We start from the raw sequence: 19,804 nt of genomic DNA on the forward strand, positions 1-19,804 counted from the left end.
GAGTACAGAGGATTACTTCTAGTCAGCATCTTCATTTCCTCAGTGAATAAACTAAAATACACAGTGGGTTTTATTCTAAGGTTGCATATGCAAGGAAAATGCAGAGTCTGCCTCCCCACCCCTCAACTCTTCTCTAGCTGCCCTTCTTCCCTAATTTCCACCTTCTCTCCCTCTCCTTTCTTAATGACCTGAAGAAAAGCACATAGGTCTTTTCCCTATTAAGAGTTTTTACCTCAGAGAAAGTCAAAAGAAAGATACATAGAGGAGTTAGAAAAGCAAAAATAAAATTTATTACAGTCTCATGCACTGTAATCTAAGATTCCTCACCAGAGACTCTGATTTTATTCCTGAAGGGCAATCTTCCCAACCTTACTCTTAGCTCTCTTAAGCTTACAGAGCCATTAAGTCCAAAGAGTAGATTTTCATGCCAGGCACTCTTTTAAGTACTTTACGTATTATCTTAATTAATCCTTACAATCACTTCATAAATTAGGTACTAATACTGAGCCACAGATTAAGTAACTATTCAAATTCACAGCTAATGGTGGCACCAAGATTCAAACCCAGCCTATCAATTTCAAGGCTAGGTTTTTAACTGCTGTGCTCTACGGCTTTGAACTATATGACTGTTTATCTGAAGTGCATGAAATGCACTTTTCAGGATCTCCAAATTGGATGACACGCCTTTCCTAAGGTTCCCAACTCGTCCGATAACAAATTTGGAGACTTTTCTTTAGGGTTTATTATCCCATTTTGCGGATAAAGTTAAGTGACTTGGCCAAAATCTTAGTTTATTAAGTGGTTGTTAGAACTAGGACTTAGTTCCCCTGGGTTTCTAGCCCACTATTTTTGGCACTATAAACTAACACTCACTTTTTAGTTCATTAGCTGCCATTCAAGTGATCCACCCATGTTGAAATTTTGTTACTGCAGCAAAACCATGTCCACATCCTTCACTCACATCTTAGTGCACCTTTGTGTGTGTCCTGGAATACAGTTAGGTTTTACACAGTTTTATACCTTATGGAGGGACATGTGAAACATATGAATGGAATTACCTTTTGGACATAAGGGACATCTATTTAATTTTTTTTTAATGTTTTAACATGTAATTCTACAAAAATTTAATGTTGTCATAGCTAATGCTGTCAAGAGCCCAATTAACACTTTAGAACATTCATATTTCTGAGCCTTGAAATGGTCAGCAAATGACATGACAAAACTCATTTCAAATCTAACTCAAGCAACAGTGTAAAGAAAGGCAGCAATTTTTCTTCAGGGACCTTTGTGCAGGTTTTTTTTTTTGGTCTTTTTTTTTTTTAGAGTAAGCACCTAATGTGGAGTACAAAACTAGCTTAGTTTATTTCCTGCTGCTCAATCTAATTTGGAATCATTTTTGAAGTCCTAGATGCTTGGGTACAGAGAATTGCTCCCTAGAGCCTTGTTTCCTGACAGTGGAGAGTAAAGGATTAAATTGAGCTGAAACTAAATTGATTGACATTTTGACACTTTGCAGACTGTGAAAAGAAAAGGAATTTGTTCAACTTTTTAAAACAGGCAGTAGAAAGAACTATTTCCTTAAAGTTATCTCAGTTTGCAGAGATGATTTAATTCTTTTCTGAAAAAAACCAAGAGGCATGTTCCAGCACTTTCCCAATTTCATATATTACAGTTCAAAGTGGAAATTTAACTTTGAAAAGCTTTTGAAAAAGCCTGGATGGGGATGTTAAATTAGTCTCCTTAGCTGCACATGCACTGACAGAGGTCTTTTGAGGGAAAACAAAGGACTATGCACTTCTGGGGTGTCACTCTAGGAACCTATTTATAAAAGACAAGTATACACATTTATGAAATTTTTATCTCTGGCGGTTTTTAAATGTGAGAGATATTAAGTGTGAATTGAGTAAGATACATTTCCTGCTGACTTCTTTTTCAAACAGATACAGATGATTACCATGCCATCATCTTTCCTAAACAGCATCATTTATTATTGACTTCAATAAAATCTGATATCTGCTGTGTCATGAAAGGAACTGGACTCACCCTAACAGTGCTGTTCTGAACAGCCTGCTGCCTTTTTTTTTTTAATCACTGCAGGAGGTTGTAATAAATTAAAGCCTGGAAGAAGTTTTAAACTGGCAAGTTTGCCAGATATTTAAAGCAATTTATTTTGGGGTGTATCAGCAGATTTTTTTTTCTTACACTGCATTTGGGTGCCTGCTGACACAGCCTGAACAAATCTTTCAAACATTTTCCTTCCTAGAGATGGATAAAGATGATGATGCAATGGACTCCAACATCCAGACCTTTCATTAACTCTTAACTTCCCAATTGGTTCCTTTCTACAGATCACCAGATATGTAGGAAACTTAACTATTTCCATTATGAGTTTGCCATATTTCAAGTCCCTCAGTGCCTTGGCCACAACTCTGTTTTATGGAAGGATCAACTAACAAGAGAATAATTCTGGCTTGAGACATTTAATTTATAGTTTAGATTATTTCATTACTAGTATTTTGAAAATTGCCAAACTTCCCAACAGGAAAAGAGATCTGAAGATTTATATTAAAAGAGTCTTATTTCTTGATTCTAGCATATGTTGAGTCTTACAGTGACTTTTCTCTTAGTCTCCTCTCTCTTATAATTAGATAGTGAAATAGTTTTTTAAAATTATTATTAACTTTTGGCTCTGGAATTTCGAAGGCAACTTTAATAGTATATATTTTAGTTAAGTATTCAGAAAAGCCAAACATACTGGTAACTGAATATTTTTGTTCTGATAAAGGGCAAGAAATAAGGGAGGTAACTTTTATTGAGTAGCTCCACAGGGCCAGTCCCTTTTGTAAGCCACTACATAACATGGGAGAGAGAGAAGAGATCCTCATTTTATAGAGAGCTGGTTCCTAGTGAGGTCAAAGACACTGCTGAGTAAGTTGTTAGGGACATGATAATGGCTTAAATTCATGCAACCATCATGCAATAGGGTTTGGTGGGAAAGGCCCTAGATCAGAAGTCATGAAACTGTAGTTCCTAAGTGACATCAAATGAGGTCGTCTGACTAGACCCTGAATTTTTACATCTGTAATGTAAGGATACCATCTCTAGCCCGTCTTCCTCTCCAGATCATTTGGCGCAATGTAGTTTTCAAGTATGCACATTGGAATCGCCTGAGGAGCTTTGAAAAATACTAATGTCTAGATTTCACTCAAGAGATTACGATTTGATTGGTCTCTGGTGCAGCTGGATATTGGGAGTTCTTAAATCTCCACAGGTGATTCATGTGTGTAGCTAAGGCTGTGAATCCTTGGTTTGGAGGATGGTTAGGAAAGCCCTGTATAAATTTATTTACAAGGGTTAGCAAATGTTATCCAAACTATGTTGACAGTTTTTTTCCATCATAATTTTAATTGTTTTGCTTTTTTAAAAAATCCACCTAATCTCTGAATTTCCCCAGCCTTTAGCTCATAGGAAGCCGTTGATAAATGTTTGTTGCACGTGTGACTGTAGAGCCTTTTAAAGTTTTAAAGTCATTTGAAAAATGGGATTTGTCTGAGGTTCAATGTATAGAGCCTGTTAAGAGGCAGGACCTTTCTGTTGAAACATTGCCAAGAAATGCCAGCTTTTCCTGCCCACCCCCCGGCTCCCTTCACCACCTCGCCCAAGCTGCGGCATCTTGATGGTGACCCCAGTACCCCACGGCCGCAGGCACGCATAAAGATCCGGTGGGTGCCACGAGCTCCGGGGCGGGGCGCCGGCAGGGCCGACCCTCTTCGCCCGCTCGGCCCACCCCGCTGCGGGGCTCCGCCCCGGACGCGGGTTGGGGTGGACTGCTTGACTGTGTCCTGCCTCCGGGACTCCACAGCCGAGCCCCAGGGCTCTGTGCGACCGGGCGGGCCCAGTCTGGCCGCCGGCAGGCCACTTTGCCCTCGCCTCTGACCCGGCGGACCCCAACGCTAGTGCCTCAAGTCTGCGCTGGGTGGGGCCAGGATGCGGACCTGAGGATCTCGAGCCAGACCCATGACCCTGAGCACGTTGACCCGTGAAAGGAAGGTGCTTCCCGCCTGCACCTGCAGCCTTGGTGCCCCCGACATGATTCCCTACTTCTCCGCCAACGCGGTCATCTCGCAAAACGCCATCAACCAGCTGTGAGTGCACCGCGCGCCCTCCCGCCCTCTGCAAACGCTCGGAAAGTTTGTGTTTCAGCGGTCGCTTTCCCCAGCATCCTGGGGAGCAAGCAAGCTAGCGAGGGTGAAATTGCACCCTGCGTTCTTGTAGGTCTCGGGGTGTCTGGGGGTGGGGGGGATAGTGGGGTGGAGGTGTGGGGTAGTTCTTGGAGGCACAAAGTGTCCGGAGATGGGGTTGGGGGTGGACAGAAGAATCCTCTGCGAGAATTTCTGGTAAACTTTGAGGGAATCTGAAAGTGAGGTCGTCCCAGGGAAGTTGTCTCTGGTGACCGAGTGACAGCCGAGTGTGTGGCACTCCGGAGACTGGAGGGCGAAGGGCGGTCTGTAGCTTCTGAACCCCCATCCGGAAACGTTAGGACTCCCTTGCGGGTCCTGCTGGCGATCCTGCTCCGGTGTTTGTTTTTGTTTTTGTTTCAAGTAAGTTTATGTCTGAGCATAGGTTTCTGTTACAACCCATTCACACAAAGAAAGGCAGTTTATTCTTCGTTCTCACTGGTCGTAGTCTGGAATTATTTCAAAAACTGGATTTCAATAGTTGACTGTTTTTCTTTTTGTCTCCCCCTGTAGTAGAGTAGTGTGTGCTCACCATCCAAGCCTGCATGCCTGCATACCTTCATTCACTAAAGTGCAAGATTCAGGCGCACCTTTGTCACTGTTTTTGAGGTCTCTAGAGTTGTTCTTCCTTTACATCTGTGGTTTATCCATTTCTGAGAACTGTGTGCTGAAGCTTGTGGTTAATCTCACCTCACAGTTATAAAGCGCAAAGTAAAGGAACTCCCATCTATTGAAGTTGCATCCTTAAACCAGTGGAGTGTTTTAGGGCTACTTCAGATAGCAGCAGTTTGGTCTTAGTGTATTAGCACTCACTCCAGACTGGCTTCAGGAGAGTCACCTACTGAGGTTTTTACTGACTCCTGGCACTTAAGCAAGGCTTCTATCTTCCTTCCAGATCACCCGTGAAGAACTTTTTCATTGAATGTCCAACACCAGAAACTTTCCATGATCTCTTATTAAAGGTCCCAACAGTGGCATGTAAAGTGATTTATAGATAATCGTACATCTAATTTTTATTTTAATTAATGGTTTGCACTCCTGCCAAATCAAATTAAACTCATTTGAGTTTCAGCTTTTTCCCTTTGTGTAGATTCATGGTGGGGCTTCTAAAATAATAGCCACCCCACCCCCTGCAAAAACAGTGGTTTTTCTACTGAGTACTGAAACTCTATGGAATTAAGTCAACTGTTTACTTGCATTTTCCATTTTTGAAAATGGACACATAGAGTGAAAAAGAAGGAATAAATAATCTGAAACTTGATAACCAATCTCAAAATAATAGTGTCAACAATACTTTAAAAATGGAAAAGGCAGGGGGGCAACCCATATGTCCATCAATGGATGAGTGGATAAACAAAATGTGGTACATAATGCAACTTAATATTATTTAGCCTTAAAAAGAAACGAAATTCTGACAAATACTATGAAGTTCGGATAAACTTTGAAGACATTATTCTAAGTGAAATAAGCTATGACAAAGGGCAGATGCCTATGATTCCACGTGTATGAGATGAGATACCTGGAGTAGTTCAGTTGCCAGGGCTTGGGGGAGGAGGAATGGGAGGTTTATGTTAAATAGGTACAAAGTTTCATCTGAGGAAGAAAACGTTGTTGTTCTGGGGATAGTTGCACAACAATGTGAATTATTTAATGCAGCTGAACTGTACACTTTAAAAGGCAGATTTTGCTTCGTATATTTAATTACAGTTTTAATAAAGATAAAACAATTTAAAAGGCAGAGCTTACAAGCTTTTTGGTAGTGGGAAGGGGGATGGAGTTTTGAATCTTGCTTTCTAATGTAATCAAATAAGTCCAGATTTCTTTGGGTAAGTCATTTGACTTAGGTTTCTTCCACTGTAAAATGAGGATACAGTGGTTTCTACCCCAGAGGATCATAAGAGATCAAATGTACACTAACACTTTTCAAACTGTAAATTCCTGCACAAAAAAATGAGTTAATTGAAATTAAACAATACCTAATAGCTCTCATTTATTGACCACTTGTCACTGTGCTAAAGTTTAATGTATATTATCTCATTTAATCATCACAGCAATCCTATGCACTTGCTTGTTCTATTTACAAATAATGAAGCTGAGGGTTCAAGAAGTTAAGTAATGGCCCAAAGCCATAAAGCTAGTAAATGGCAAAACTGTCCTTAGAATCCAGATCTGTTTCTGGTGCTGTTAACCACTATAAAAATGATATTCTGTCTTAGTTGCAAGATCATTTTTGAGATTTACACTCTTAGGAATTATCTTTAACTGCTGACATCTTCAGCTTAGTAGTAAAAAAGCATAATTGCTGTGCGAATAAGGATTTTGCTGCTAACATAGACAGTCTTTTAAAGAATTGCAGAATATTTCTCTTATTTTTGTCTCTTTTGCCACTTTTTTTCCACAAAAGAGACTAATACCCTAACATTCACTTATTCTAAAATGTATTTATTAGTATTGCTTTAGCCATTATTTTTATTTAGCATTTATAGTGTTGCCCAGTTCATCATCCCTTCAGAACCTCTAGGGATCATTCTGAATACGATCCTAAATTTTGTTAAATATTTTTTGGCGCCTAATGCTGAAGTTCTTAATTTGAGGTCCATGGTCACTTAGAGTTCTATGAATTGCTTCAGAAGGTTAGTGAGTTCTTTAAGATCATGTGAAAATGTTGGGTAGATAAACATATTTTAAAAATCAGATTCTCAAAGTAATGGGATCTCATTAAAGATTAAGAATCTCTCTCCTAAAGGGAAGTATTGTTTCTAAGGCCTGATACTGTAAAACTCAACTGGTGTGAGCATTTCCTGATGGTGCCAGATATATAAATAGCAATGACTGGTGGGAGCAACTAAAAGATTAAGATTCAGAGTTTGAAGTGAAGACTTACTCAAAAAGTTGTAAGTGTATATGTGGGGAATGGGTTACCTTGGTACATGAGTACTTTTAGCCCAGTGGTTCTCTTGTCACTACAGAGGACCCCTCATGAGAGGTTTTTTTCTTTCTCTCATTTGCTGCCTCAGATTTGTGGTGGGTTTAGAAACCATGTAACAAATCCTATGAGAATTGTGACAGAGTGAAAAGGTCAGAATGAGATCTTAGAAGCTCTGGTATGGAGAAAGTGCATGACTTTAGAGTATGGCCTTGGACACCTATTTTGGTGATTTCACACACTTTCTAATTTCTCGACTTTTAACTGTTATGTAGTATATAGTTGAAATTAGAGAATAGCTTGGGGTTTACTGTATTTTATTGGGAATTATATTATTTTTAGATTAAGGTCATTGTATAAAACTCACGAAGTATGGTGTAATTTTTGATGTATCATTGAAGAACATTAAGTGATTGAATTTACTCCAGAAACAAAGTATAGTTACTGTCATATGTGTTAATCCTACTAGAAAAAAAATACGTGAGCAACCAAGAGTGTCATCTAATCAGACTTTAAGAGTCTTGGATCAGATGGCTCAAATGTTCATGAAAAGTTTCATTCCCTTTAAGAGGCTCTACATTTTAATAAAAGCAAAATTCTAAATTTCTGAAAAATATGGAAAGCTATGTTATTTTTAGAGGGCCAACATTCAAGCCCTGAGAAGTCACTAAGCAAGGGGCCAAGGCTTTTCTAATGTTATCTTATGCCAAACAAATAGCTTAGCGAAAAATAGGCCCTGGCTGGTGTGGCTCAGTGGATTGAGTGCTGGCCTGTGAACCAAAAGGGTTACCAGTTTGATTCCCAGTCAGGGCACATGCCTGGATTGCAGGCCAGGTCCCGAGTAAGGGACGTGTGAGAGGCAACCACACACTGATGTTTCTCTCCTCTCTTTCTCCCTTCTGCTCTCTCTAAAAATAAATAAAATCTTTTTTCAAAAAAAAAGGAAGAAATAAAAATAGGAGGCTATTTTTGTGTCCTAAAATGTTAGGGAAGGGTCAAGAATTATTAGATAAAGTGCTGGCAAAAACTACCATTAAAAGTGTCCCCATTAAGAAAACCTGTTCAAAAGTGTTGAAACTTAGTTGCTGAAGACATTGCTTGATTTGTTAACGAGGTTACCTTGAGATGTTTATCCTTGACCTAAAATACTTATATTTATTTACTTGGCTTCATATATGAGTTTGACTTTCTATCTTGAAGTTTGACTCCACGCTCAGCAACAGAGGAGCATATTGAAATGATTATCCAAAAATGTACCTTTTAATGAAATGGAAAGGTGGACGCAGTTTTATTTTTGTGTTAATTAGTAATAGTACTAGTGCTCTATAGTTATCCAAGTGATTTCACATGTGTTCATCTCTGAACTTAAGCTTGCATCAGAATCACCTAGACAGCTTATGAAAACACAGGTTGCAGCCCACACCCCCAGTTTCTGATTCTGTAGGTCTGGGATGGGGCTGGAGAAGACGATGCAGATGGTCCAGGAACCACATCCTTAAAGTATGTCTCTGAGGCATATTGGACAAGTCATCATTCACATTTTACACAGTAATACACTAAAAAATATAAAAATAGTGAAGTGATTCTTTATTTTGCACAGGGGTTACATGATTTGTTGTTGGTAGAACTAAACTAGAACCAGTATTCCTGTCTCCCAGTTCGGAGTTCCTACTATCTGCACTTGACGTTCTAATATTAATATGTGTATCTTTTATACATATGGGAACATTTCTTTAGATAAATTTCTAGCAGTGGAATTTCTGGGTCTAATGGCATATATAGGTTAAAAATTTGATGCAAACTGCCAAATTGCTTTCTAAACAGGCTTTGCTGATTTGCTCCTATCAGTGGTAAGAGTGTATCTTTCCTTGTACCTTTCACCAACTCTGGTAATATTAATAATGACATTAAGGAGAAGTTAAGTTTTTACTGTGTGCCAGGTGTTTTGAGCCCTGTGCATATTATGTCATTCTCTCTTCTTAACAGCCTTATGAGTTAGATATTACCCTCCATTAGAGATGAGAGACACAGAGATGTTGAGTAACTTGTCTAAAATTATAGTCAGGATGCAAACACAAGCAGTCTGATTCCAGAACCCCTGTTCTTAAATACTTCTCTATTTGCAGTTCTCTTATTACTATGAAAGTTTAGCATCCTTTTGTATTTTTATTGGTCTTTTTCATTTTTCTTCTATGATTTGCATGTTTGTACTTGTGACCATTTTTCTGCTGGTATTTGGGGTTTTTTTCTTTTTGATGTGCATTGTATTTTTTGACTATGTAGGAAAAATAATGTCTTTTAACTTTGCACCTTGTTGTAAAAGTTTTTAATTTTTATGTAGTAAAATCTGTTGACATTTTCTCTTACGATTTCAGAATTTTGTATCTTGCTTTAAAAATCCCTTCCCATATAAAAGTTTTCTTTTATGCTTTTTCTAAAATGTCTATACTTTTAAGGTATTTTACTCTGTAGAACATCTGGAATTTTCTTTATAGTGTGAATTAGGGATCTAACTACCTTCTTTCCAAATGCATAATCGGTTATTCCAATACCATTTATTTAGTTCATTTTTACTTCACTGATTTGAAACGCTAAACATATTCTTATTTGGGGTCTGCTTCTATATTTTTAAGTCTTCTTAATATGTTTTCTATTCATATACCAATACCATACTTTTTACTTAGTACAGATTTAGTGGTTATTCTGATATCTTGTAGGTCAAGGCGTACCTCATTGTTATTTTTTAATGTATTATCTATTCTTGCTTATTTTGTTTTACAGATAAGTCTTAGAAACAGCTTGTCAATTTTCACCTTTAAAAACCCTTTTGGGATTGATTGAAATTGTACTGAATTAGTTTTGGAGAGAATTAACAGCTTTACTGAGCCTTCCCAGTAAGGAATGTGGTTTGTGCATCTACTTATTCACTGTTTTTAAAATGTCCTTCATTTAAATTTTACTCTTTTCCTCATATAGTGGTTACACTTTTCTTATTAGGCATATTCATGGGTGTTTCATAAAGTTTTTATTGCTCTTGTGAATGAGTTCTTCTTTCCCATGACTTTTTCTGATTAGTCGCTGTAGGTGTTTAATAAAACCATTGATTTCTGTTGTATTTATATCAGACCACTTTGCTGTACTTTTACTTGGTCCTGATATCCAGTAGATTTTTAAGTTGATTTTCTTAACTTTTCTGGATGGAAATAAGTTTTGTCTCCTGTTTGTAACTCATTGCTTTGGCTAGGGCTCTCGTGTAATATTAAATAGTAGCAATACTAGTAGCCTTAACTTGTTTTCCATTGCAAAAGAAAGTTTTCTTATGTTTTGTAAATAGGTGTATTGCATGCTCTAGGTTCTGGCGCAGACCACTGGTCAAGTTGAAGGCATTCCTACTACTAATTTTTAAAAGATTTTAAAATTAGATACATTTATTGAATTTTATTGAATGCTTTTTGGACATCTGTTGGAATGCTAGTTTTTTCCCTCCCTTTACTGGTACTGCAGGGGCTTAGCCTGAGTTGCTGAAGTTGAATCATACTTACATACCGTTTGCATTATTTAACATATTGCTGGATTTGGTTTACTATTACTATATTTAAGATTTTAGCATTCAAATATTTCTTGAATTTTTAGTGCAGTCTTTAAAGGTCCAGCTTGTGTCCAACTTGTAGAATGATTTAGCCTTCCTGTCTTTTCCTGTAGCTTTCTATCTTTTCCTAGCACTGAAACAGTTGTTTAGCAGAAATTATCTGTATTTTAAAAGCCCGGAACCAAGAAGTCCTACTCCTAGTAGTAAAAACAATTTATGAAATGTTTTTTGCCTTTCAAAGTTAATTTTCTTGTTTTTTCTGAGCAAGTGTAATTATTTATTATCTGTGATACTTTTATAATCTGGATCTTGTCCTCTGCAGAAATAGTCAAACAGAATTAGAATAATTGATAATTCAGTGATGAAACCAGGCATTCATTTATGATTTAAAGCCTTTTTTTTCTATGGATGGTAAAGAGACAATATTAATATTTAAAAGAGGCATGTTATGTCTCTTTGATTTTGAAGTAATACAGATCAATTAGAGAATATAGCCTTATAATGTGGAATATATATATTTTTTTTTTCCCCCCACTGTGCAACCTACTTCAGTGCCCGCAGCCCATGGGCAGAGGGCAGGCAATGGTTCAAGGCCGCCATTTGCTCCAGTGTGGGACACTGTGGGAGACCCAGGGTGGAAAAAGTGATCAAATAAACTCACATCTAGTGAATCTTCTAGGTGTTGTTGCTCTCAAATATGTAGGAAAGCTTCATGATCTGTTGTTAGGGTATAAAGATGCATTTGTGTTTCGTTTGTGGTGATGATAACTTTGTGTGTCTTTATCCACACTTGTGCTTGTTTGAAGTCAGAGCAGCAGTAATTGGTTTAGAACTGAAGAGGGGTGGAGAGAGAGCTCTCAACTTTGGCCTTATTGGAGCCAAACTTAACCAGGTTAACTGAAGAGTAAATCTGCACAATGAAGATGAACAAGAATGGTGAGGCTGTGATGTGCTCAGGTCAAATTTTTTCTTCCTTCTTTCCTTCCTTCCTGAGAGGAGGGGGTGCGGAGAGACAGGCATTGAGACATTGATATGTTGTTCCACTATTTATTCATTCACTGGTTGATTCTTGTGTGTGCCCTGACCAGGAACAGAACCTGCAATCTTGTGTATCTGGACAGTGCTATAACCAACTGAGTACCCAGTCAGGGCATCAAACTTTCTTTTTGATAAATCTAGAGTGGACTTTTTAAACATTTATTGCTTTTGGCTAGTTTGTTCACCTGTAATCACTCCTGAAATTGGGCAATTTCTTTAGAATTGCACTGAGAACCCAATAGCAAAAGCCAATAATTTAGGATGCTGTCATTCATTCTTTGTTTCTAATAGCTATAGACGTTGGAGTAAAAGAGAGTCTTAAACTTCAATAGATTATCTTGCTCACATTTCTTCTTAGGTCTCTTCAGTAAATGTGAATCCTCTTAATTATACGTTAAACTTCCTTGGGACCAAAGAATAGTGGTGTAGATGCAAGTACACAATGTTTCTGAATTTCTCAGGTGAAAGAAAAAAAAAGTTACCCTAAATACTTTAAGGTAGGGTTAGTTTTACATTGTCGAATGATGCAGGATGTTACTGCCACTAACATAATTAGGTTTTAACTTGAAGAAATGTGCTAAGAACATCAAGGCCTTTTTTAGGTGTTCCTGTGATTTGGAAAGGATATAGCAAAATGATTTATAAATAGATTGCTAGTGTTGCACACCAAAGGGCAAATTTGGGCTCACTTCCTCTTTTGCAGGTTGTGCAAGTTGAGCAATTCTTGTTTTCTGCATTTATCTGATTTTAGAGGGTTGTAGCCCTTCTTTCAGTAACCTAAGGGATTTGGCATTAGTTGTGTCTAGTAAAGCAACAGAATCCAAAGGCTTGAATTGCTCAAATAAAGAAAAACCTCAGGCACTGGCCAGGTGGTTCATTTGGTTAGAGTGTCGTCCTGATACACCAGGATTGCAGGTTCCATCCCCTGTCAGGGCACATGCAGGAATCAACCAGTGAATGCATGGATGGATGGAGCAGTCAATCGGTGTTTCCCTCACTTCTCTCTCTACAATCAGTAAATTAAAAAAATTTTTTAAGAATGCAGACAACTGTAATTGAACAATAAAAAAATGTTTAATTAAAAAAAAGAATATGCTAAGAAAAACATTGTAAGGCTATTTTAGAGTGGGTTTTTGTTTTTTTTTTAATTGTAATAGGCTCTGGCCAGGTGGCTCAGCTGGTTGGAGCATGATCCTGTGCACCAAAATGTTACGGGTTCCATCCCATTAAGAGTGCATACGGGAGGCAACTGATCCATGTTTCTCACCACCTCACCTCCTTCCTCTCTCTCTAAAATCAATAAACATATTCGGATGAGGAATAAAAAATTTTTTTAACAGTTCAGTTTTCCAGATGTAGAATTATTTGATTTTTTTTTTTTTTTTTTTTGGCTGGGGTTGGGGGAAGGGTGATGAGCTAGGTGGTTCAAATTGTTGATTATGGCCCTGGCTGGTGTGGCTCAGTGGATTGAGTGCCAGACTGTGAAGCAAAGGGTCATCTGTTCGATTCCCAGTAAGGGCATATGCCTACGTTGCAGGCCAGGTCCCCAGTAGGGGGACATGAGATGCAACCACACATTGATGTTTCTCTCCCTCTCGTTCTCTCTCCCTTCTCCTCTCTCTAAAAAAAATAAATAAAATATTTTTAATTGTTGATTATGTTTGGGAATATCTGCCTCATTTCAGAGAACTATGAAGATCAAATGAGATAATTCATGAAAAAGATCAATAAAAATTTCAGATGTGCTTGTTACTTTTAACATCTATATATACGTTATTGATAAGGAGTCACATGGATATTCATGATCAGTAACGGGACATTTCAAGCCCAGAGAATTTTAATTGTGAACTTTATAGTGTTTGTTTCCTATGGTGTCTGTATTCTTAAATTAGGCCAGAGACCCTTCTGTTTGCAATGCAAGGAACACTTGAACCAGCCTTCAACACCTCAGCAAAAGGCCGATGAGGTGTATAAGGTCAGCATTTTGTCTGTATGTCTTGTCTCTACTGTTCTCTGAATTTTTTGAAAAGATTTTATTTATTTTTAGACAGAGGGGAAGGGAAGGAGAAAGAGAGGGAGAAAACATCAATGTGTGGTTGCCTCTCATGTACCCCCTACTGGGGACCTGGTCCACACCCAGCCATGTGCCCTGACTGGGAATGGAACCAGTGACCCTTTGGTTCGCAGGCTAGCACTCAATCCACTGAATCATACTAGCCAAGGCCAAGGTTGTTCTCTGAATTTTGTGTAATAAAAGCCAGTTGATCACCATAAGGGATTAATTGAATGAGAGTGTTTCTGATTTTTCTTCACTGATTTTAAATATCACTTATAGCAGAGAGTTCTTAACAGAGATGCCATTTCTTTGGGGCTCTTCTCTGTCCCAGGTAACTTTAAATTACAATTTTCCCTAAAGTTAATATACTCAGTACTTATGAACACCAAAACATTTTAATTTCCTATTACATCATCTTTATCTTTGTGAGGAGCTTTATTTTGAGAAGTTGGGGCATGTATGGAGGATATAAATTCTCAGTGTAACTTTTACTTCCTAGAAAATGAATTGAAATAGATTCAAATAATGTATGAAATTTTACTTTTTTGATGTCTCTTTAACCAGTCTGGTATAGATCATTCTATCAACTCCACCTCTGTGATGCTCATTCTCCCCAATAAAATTGTAGACTCTACTTTTAAAGTATCCCATTTCTTAAATATTCTCTTTAAAAATTCTTAAAAGTTATCTTAGGTCACATATTCAGAATCTTACTTGTCATTTGTTCTTTTGGCCAATAGTCATAGTCTGGTGTTTGGAATGAAACAGACTTGAGTTCAATTAGAGTTTCACTACCTACAAACTGCAACCTTGAATATATTATATAACTAAGCCTTCCTCATCAATAAAAGCGAGCTAATAATACCTGTGCGGGCTGAATGTAAGATTTCTGAAGTACTAATAGTAAACACTCAATAAAGATTAGCTAATATTTTTGCTCTTTTTGATATGAGCCAAAGTATAGAAAGAATTGGGTTACAGAGTGGTGTGCCAGTCTGATGGTAAAAATTCTATCATTTGCATCATTGTCATAAATTGCATCTATTCTGGGCAAAGCATGGGAAATACAGGGAAATGCAATATGGTTCCTGCAGTCGGGGTGCTCGGTCTTTTGAGGATATAAGACATGTCAATTGAAAAAAGTTAAATAACTGGATGAAAGAAGGTAGGGGAATTAGCCAAAGAACATACAAGGTCTGTCCAGAAAGTATCCATCCATGTGATATGAAAACTAGAGACATTTATTGAAGAAGGTATAAGAAACATTGTACATAGGACAGTGACACCTCAAAGTAGGCACCTTGAGACCTCACACAGTTCTCCCAATCCCCATCAATTACCCCCATTGTATTTTCCTGAACCTCATCGATAGTCTGAAATCTCTTCCCTGTCAAAGGTGATTTTAGTTTTGGGAAAAGCCCGAAGTTGCAAGGTGCCAAATTTGGGCTGTAGTGGGGCTGAGTCACCTGGGTGGTTTGATGTTTTGCCAAAAACCTCTGCATGAGACAAGACGCATGAGTGCTTGCGTTGTCATGGTGAAACTGCCAATCACCAGTTGCCCATAGCTGCAGCCCTCTGAGTCACCCAAATAGTTTCCATGGAGAAATGATCAAGGTTTGGTGCAGATTCCTGGCTCTACCTAGTCATTTTGAGTGCAACAGCCACACAGTACACACGGTCACTCGACAACATCTACAGCCACCATGGACTAAGTTGTCACTGTTCCCACATACACATTCCAGTCCACTCTCCTTGGCTGCCAGGTTACCTCGATGTTGCACAAACCATTCTCGTCATATTAACAATGGTTGGACTTTTTCTGGACAGACCTCAATATGCATAACTCATAGACAGACAACAGTGTGGCGATGGCCAGAGGAAACGAAGTGCAGGGGCTAGATGGTGGTGGGAAAAGGGTGGGGGGCATCTGTAATAGTATCAACAATAAAAATAAAGTAAAAAAAATAAAAGAATAAATATGAGCATAACTTAGCACATGCTAAGTGCCAGAGGAAAGGTGCAGTTGGTGCTTTAAGTATACAGGGGACAGAAAAGTATTGTAAATGAGCCAATTAGTGAAGGCTTTATTAGGAGCAGGATTTGAGCTGTGACTCTGACCTTTATTTCTGGCCCTCTTAAATGTCTTGATTTGTGTAAACACAGGTAAAGGGTACTTCAGTGGTGAGAGAAAAGGAAGGACTAAAGTGGCAGATGTTTTGACCATATTACTAATTAGTTTTTAATGAATGACTGCTATTCATTTGTAGTAAGAAGGGAATCCAGAAAAGCTTTTGTATACACCTTTGATGTTCTTTAGGAAATGGCTATGAGCATATTTTGGATTTATGGGCAGAATTTTTATAAAGTTGGTATCAAGTACCCTCTGAGTACACAGCACAGTAACCGGCATTTGCAGACTTTTACATAGCTTATTTAGGAAGGCTGCCAATTTTACAAAGCTTTTGTTATTGAATCAGTACCAGTGGCTGGGAGCACAATGTGAAATCCCCACAGGCACTGTAAGAACAGAAATCATTAAACTATCTGCTGTGGCTTTATGGTTAATAAAAGAAGGAAAGAAAGCACATTCAGGTAATCCAAAGCAACACCTCTTTCTGTGCTTCCTCCAGGTGCTTAGCTCCAGCTAATATTACATCAGCATCACGTGGTAGGCAAGGTGGTTCCCATAGTACAGAGGGCTTGTAATATTTACAGTGGAGTGAGCTGTAAGGGGAGGGATGTGCCGATTGCTATTTTTCTTTGTTCTCATTATTGTCTTGGCTACCAGTTCAATGGCCTAGTTGCCAACTAATGGGTCAACTTAGTATTCTCAAAACAACGTACAACTCCTTAGTTTCTAAGTCAAATAAATATACATGGAAACCATCCTAGTGGACATGGAGACATAGGAAGCCTACAATTATACCTCAGTTAATAAAGATTAAGAATTATATAAATGCCATGTTACATTAAGCCCAAATGATAGTTTAATGATATCAATTCAAAGAAGAGTTGCTGAAACTACTAAAAACTTAGCAGATTGTGCTTTATTATACTTCTGCAATGAGAAAAAGGGCAGACTGAGACTACGTAAGAGAAACTGAATATTTCCATTTAGTGAGTCTAACTAAATGAGTTTAAACCCAGTGTAATTTTTTTTTTCAATATTAAAGAAAACCTGAAGATTGTAGACTGGCTAGTTACCGTCCCTCTTATTTAAAATATTAAAAACCATTGTTGGTGTTTTAATCATACTTTGATCTTACCTCCTGGGAAGTATAATACTTGAGTGTATCTGTTAAGGACCCACTTTAGCCCTGACTATTAATGAATCTGGGCTAGTTCACTTCTGTTGCTCTTCTGTGGTCAGTCTCAGTTATCATGGTAGTTCACTATAACCGTGCTCCTGGGATTCTGTTTGTATTTTTGCCATTTTAGATGCTTGGAGAAATTCTCAGCAAGGGCATATACCCTGTTTGTCATAAAAGAAGAATGTTTATTATGCATTTAAAAAAATAACTTCTAGTCTCTTTCTCAATTAAAATCAAAATAAACAAATAAATATTGAATACCAATGCCCTTTTTTATGGCAGTCTTACAAATCAGCTTGGGGGAAATTTCCAAATGGAGAATCCCTTTTGTTTTAAAAAGTCATCTGCCTTATACACAGTAAAGTTGACAATATCTCGTTCTTTACCACTCAGCTTACAAGTGAACTTGTCCTGAATGATTTTTTTTTTTATGGAACTGGTCATTAAAAATCAGCAAAGTAAAAAGTATTGTTTTTTTCTTTTTAGTACTTGTAGATAATGCATATTTATTATAGAAAAAATAAAACATTGAGGCATTCTTCCTCCCTACAAAAAGCATTAGTCTTCTTATCTCCCAAAGAATTTACTTTTAACACCATCCAGAATTTCTCTATGTATGCATATACCTTTAAAAATGGGATTGTCCACTATCTACTGCTTTGTAATCTCATTTTTTTTTTCACTTAGCGTATTGGGAACATCCTGCTATTGTCATCAAATGCATTTCTTTTATAGTCTTTTAAGAGTTGTTTTCCATAGATTCAAATTCTGCCCTATTGTTGCACATTTTGATTGTGTCCATTTTCTGCAGTTATAAACAAAGCCTCACTGAATGAATATCCTTGTCCCTAAATCTTTGCACATGTCCCTAAAAGAAATATCCCAAAGCTCAATCCTGGGAATAGTTTGCTAGACCAAAGGGAATAGTTCTAGGGCTTTTTAAAAATACCAATTGCTAGTTTGCTCATCAGAAATGTTGTACAAGTCTGTATTCAAAGTGTTCCTGAAATGATAAAAAGTAAAATCAAGGTAAATACAATTTTATCCTTCAATTTATCTAGATTACTTGGAGACCCCTTCTTTTCTGTGAGAAAACTACTTCATACCTAAGCACTGATGAAAAATGCTTTAATTTGTAAGATTTGGAATAGAACTAGTGGAAAGGTAAAATAATAGTACATTGATAAGATGAAGAAACTAATTATCCAGAGGTTTTCTTGAATATGTATGTGGTGCTTACGAATTTAGCTTTACTTCCTATGTTTTTATTTTATTCTAAAATTATCACCATTTTTGACTTAGAGAGTTTAGACCCAAAAGGTAAGCAAACAGACTTTATATAGGGTCCTGCAACAATTTAATTTACACCTTGAACAACATTTCATTGTTTACTGTTTAGGAAGTGTTAAGCATCATTGAGATTTCTCATGGGGCCATCTTTCTAAGCATACTGAAACTTAAAAGGATGTTCAGATGTTCAAATACATTAATTTGTTAATGCTTGTGCCTGTGCTAATGAGATTAGCATCTCCTGATCCTGTTTATATGAAGCAGTGGGTATATTTCTCAAAGTTGAGGAGATTAACTCTTTAGGGAACATGCTGTTTCAATTCTCGAAATAAAAGTTTTCATCTTTGAGGCTATGTGAGTATTAAATATAGGAGAAAGGAGAAGAGTGTGTGTATTTTTTAAAGCTCTTAAAGAATTTTACTTTGAATACCCATGGGCAGATCTAAACAGTAGCGGGAAGGGCTTCTGGTGGACTTAAATTTAAAAGGAGATGGGGGAAAAGAAAAGATGGGCGGGAGAAAGAAGTGTTAGAGTACAGGCCACAGTTGCATGATTGGTTGCCTTCCTCTGTCTGAAACTGAGCTGCTTCCTTAGTGGAGGTGTGTGTTTAAATCATGGACAGAGAAGGTGTTTGGAGGTGAAGTTTCACTTTTTGTAGCGGCAGCAGTCCTGGACATGCTGCTGAAACACAGAGGATGAGTTCAGCACCTTCTCTTAAGATTGTATCTGTTCACGGCTCATCTCTTTTACATAGCAAGCCTTTGTTCACTGGAGAGTGGACCTCTGTGCGTTGGCCTGTCCAACTACAGACAGAGACTGAAGGTGACTGATAAGGAGTCCAAAGGTCAGAATGGACTAGTGTGGGTCATCTTTTTGGCCTGGAGACCTCAAAAACTGAATTGCTGCCTGGGAGATGTTGAATTCATCAGCTTCAGCCTTTTACCTCCAGTCAATGAAAATCCACTAGCTGCCTCCACAGTCTCCAGGAGCAAGAAAGAACCAGAACATTACTTAAAGGGTATAATTTAATTGAATTGGGTTGTTAGAAATTTCACTGTAGAGATGATTTCTGCTGCAATGTCACTTTGCTTACGGTGATATATCAAATCAAAAACCAAAGATAATCCACAATCAGTAGAGTCTTTTGTTGGGTTTCAGAATGGAAATTCACTTAGATTTGATTTCATTTACTAACATCACCTTTTGGCCAGTTATTAGCATGTGATGGAGCACAAAATAGGAAAAGGCAAACAACATTTGCATTTCTAATTTCAACTCCTGCTTTTTAATTAAATTGTCTTTTAGTAAGTATTTTGCTGACTTTCGGAATTCAAGTACTACAAATATTTGATTACC

At 37.7% G+C, this 19,804-nt stretch overlaps 1 protein-coding gene across 4 annotated transcripts in view; it reads left to right on the forward strand.

The window, feature by feature from the left end:
• Positions 1–19,804, forward strand: part of SSH2 (slingshot protein phosphatase 2) — a 233,294-nt gene that overhangs the window by 126,276 nt on the left and 87,214 nt on the right. The window contains exon 1 of one of the 4 annotated variants that reach the window (XM_024565154.3): positions 3,823–4,145. The exons of the other annotated variants lie outside the window; for them this stretch is intronic. Coding sequence (XP_024420922.2) covers positions 4,018–4,145 — 128 coding nt within the window. The 5' untranslated portion in view covers positions 3,823–4,017. Of the gene's footprint in view, positions 1–3,822; positions 4,146–19,804 lie in introns of those variants that run through there. 4 annotated transcript variants of the gene reach the window in all.

This window comes from Desmodus rotundus, chromosome 9 (assembly GCF_022682495.2).
Source record: "Desmodus rotundus isolate HL8 chromosome 9, HLdesRot8A.1, whole genome shotgun sequence".
Taxonomy (NCBI): Eukaryota; Metazoa; Chordata; class Mammalia; order Chiroptera; family Phyllostomidae; genus Desmodus; species Desmodus rotundus.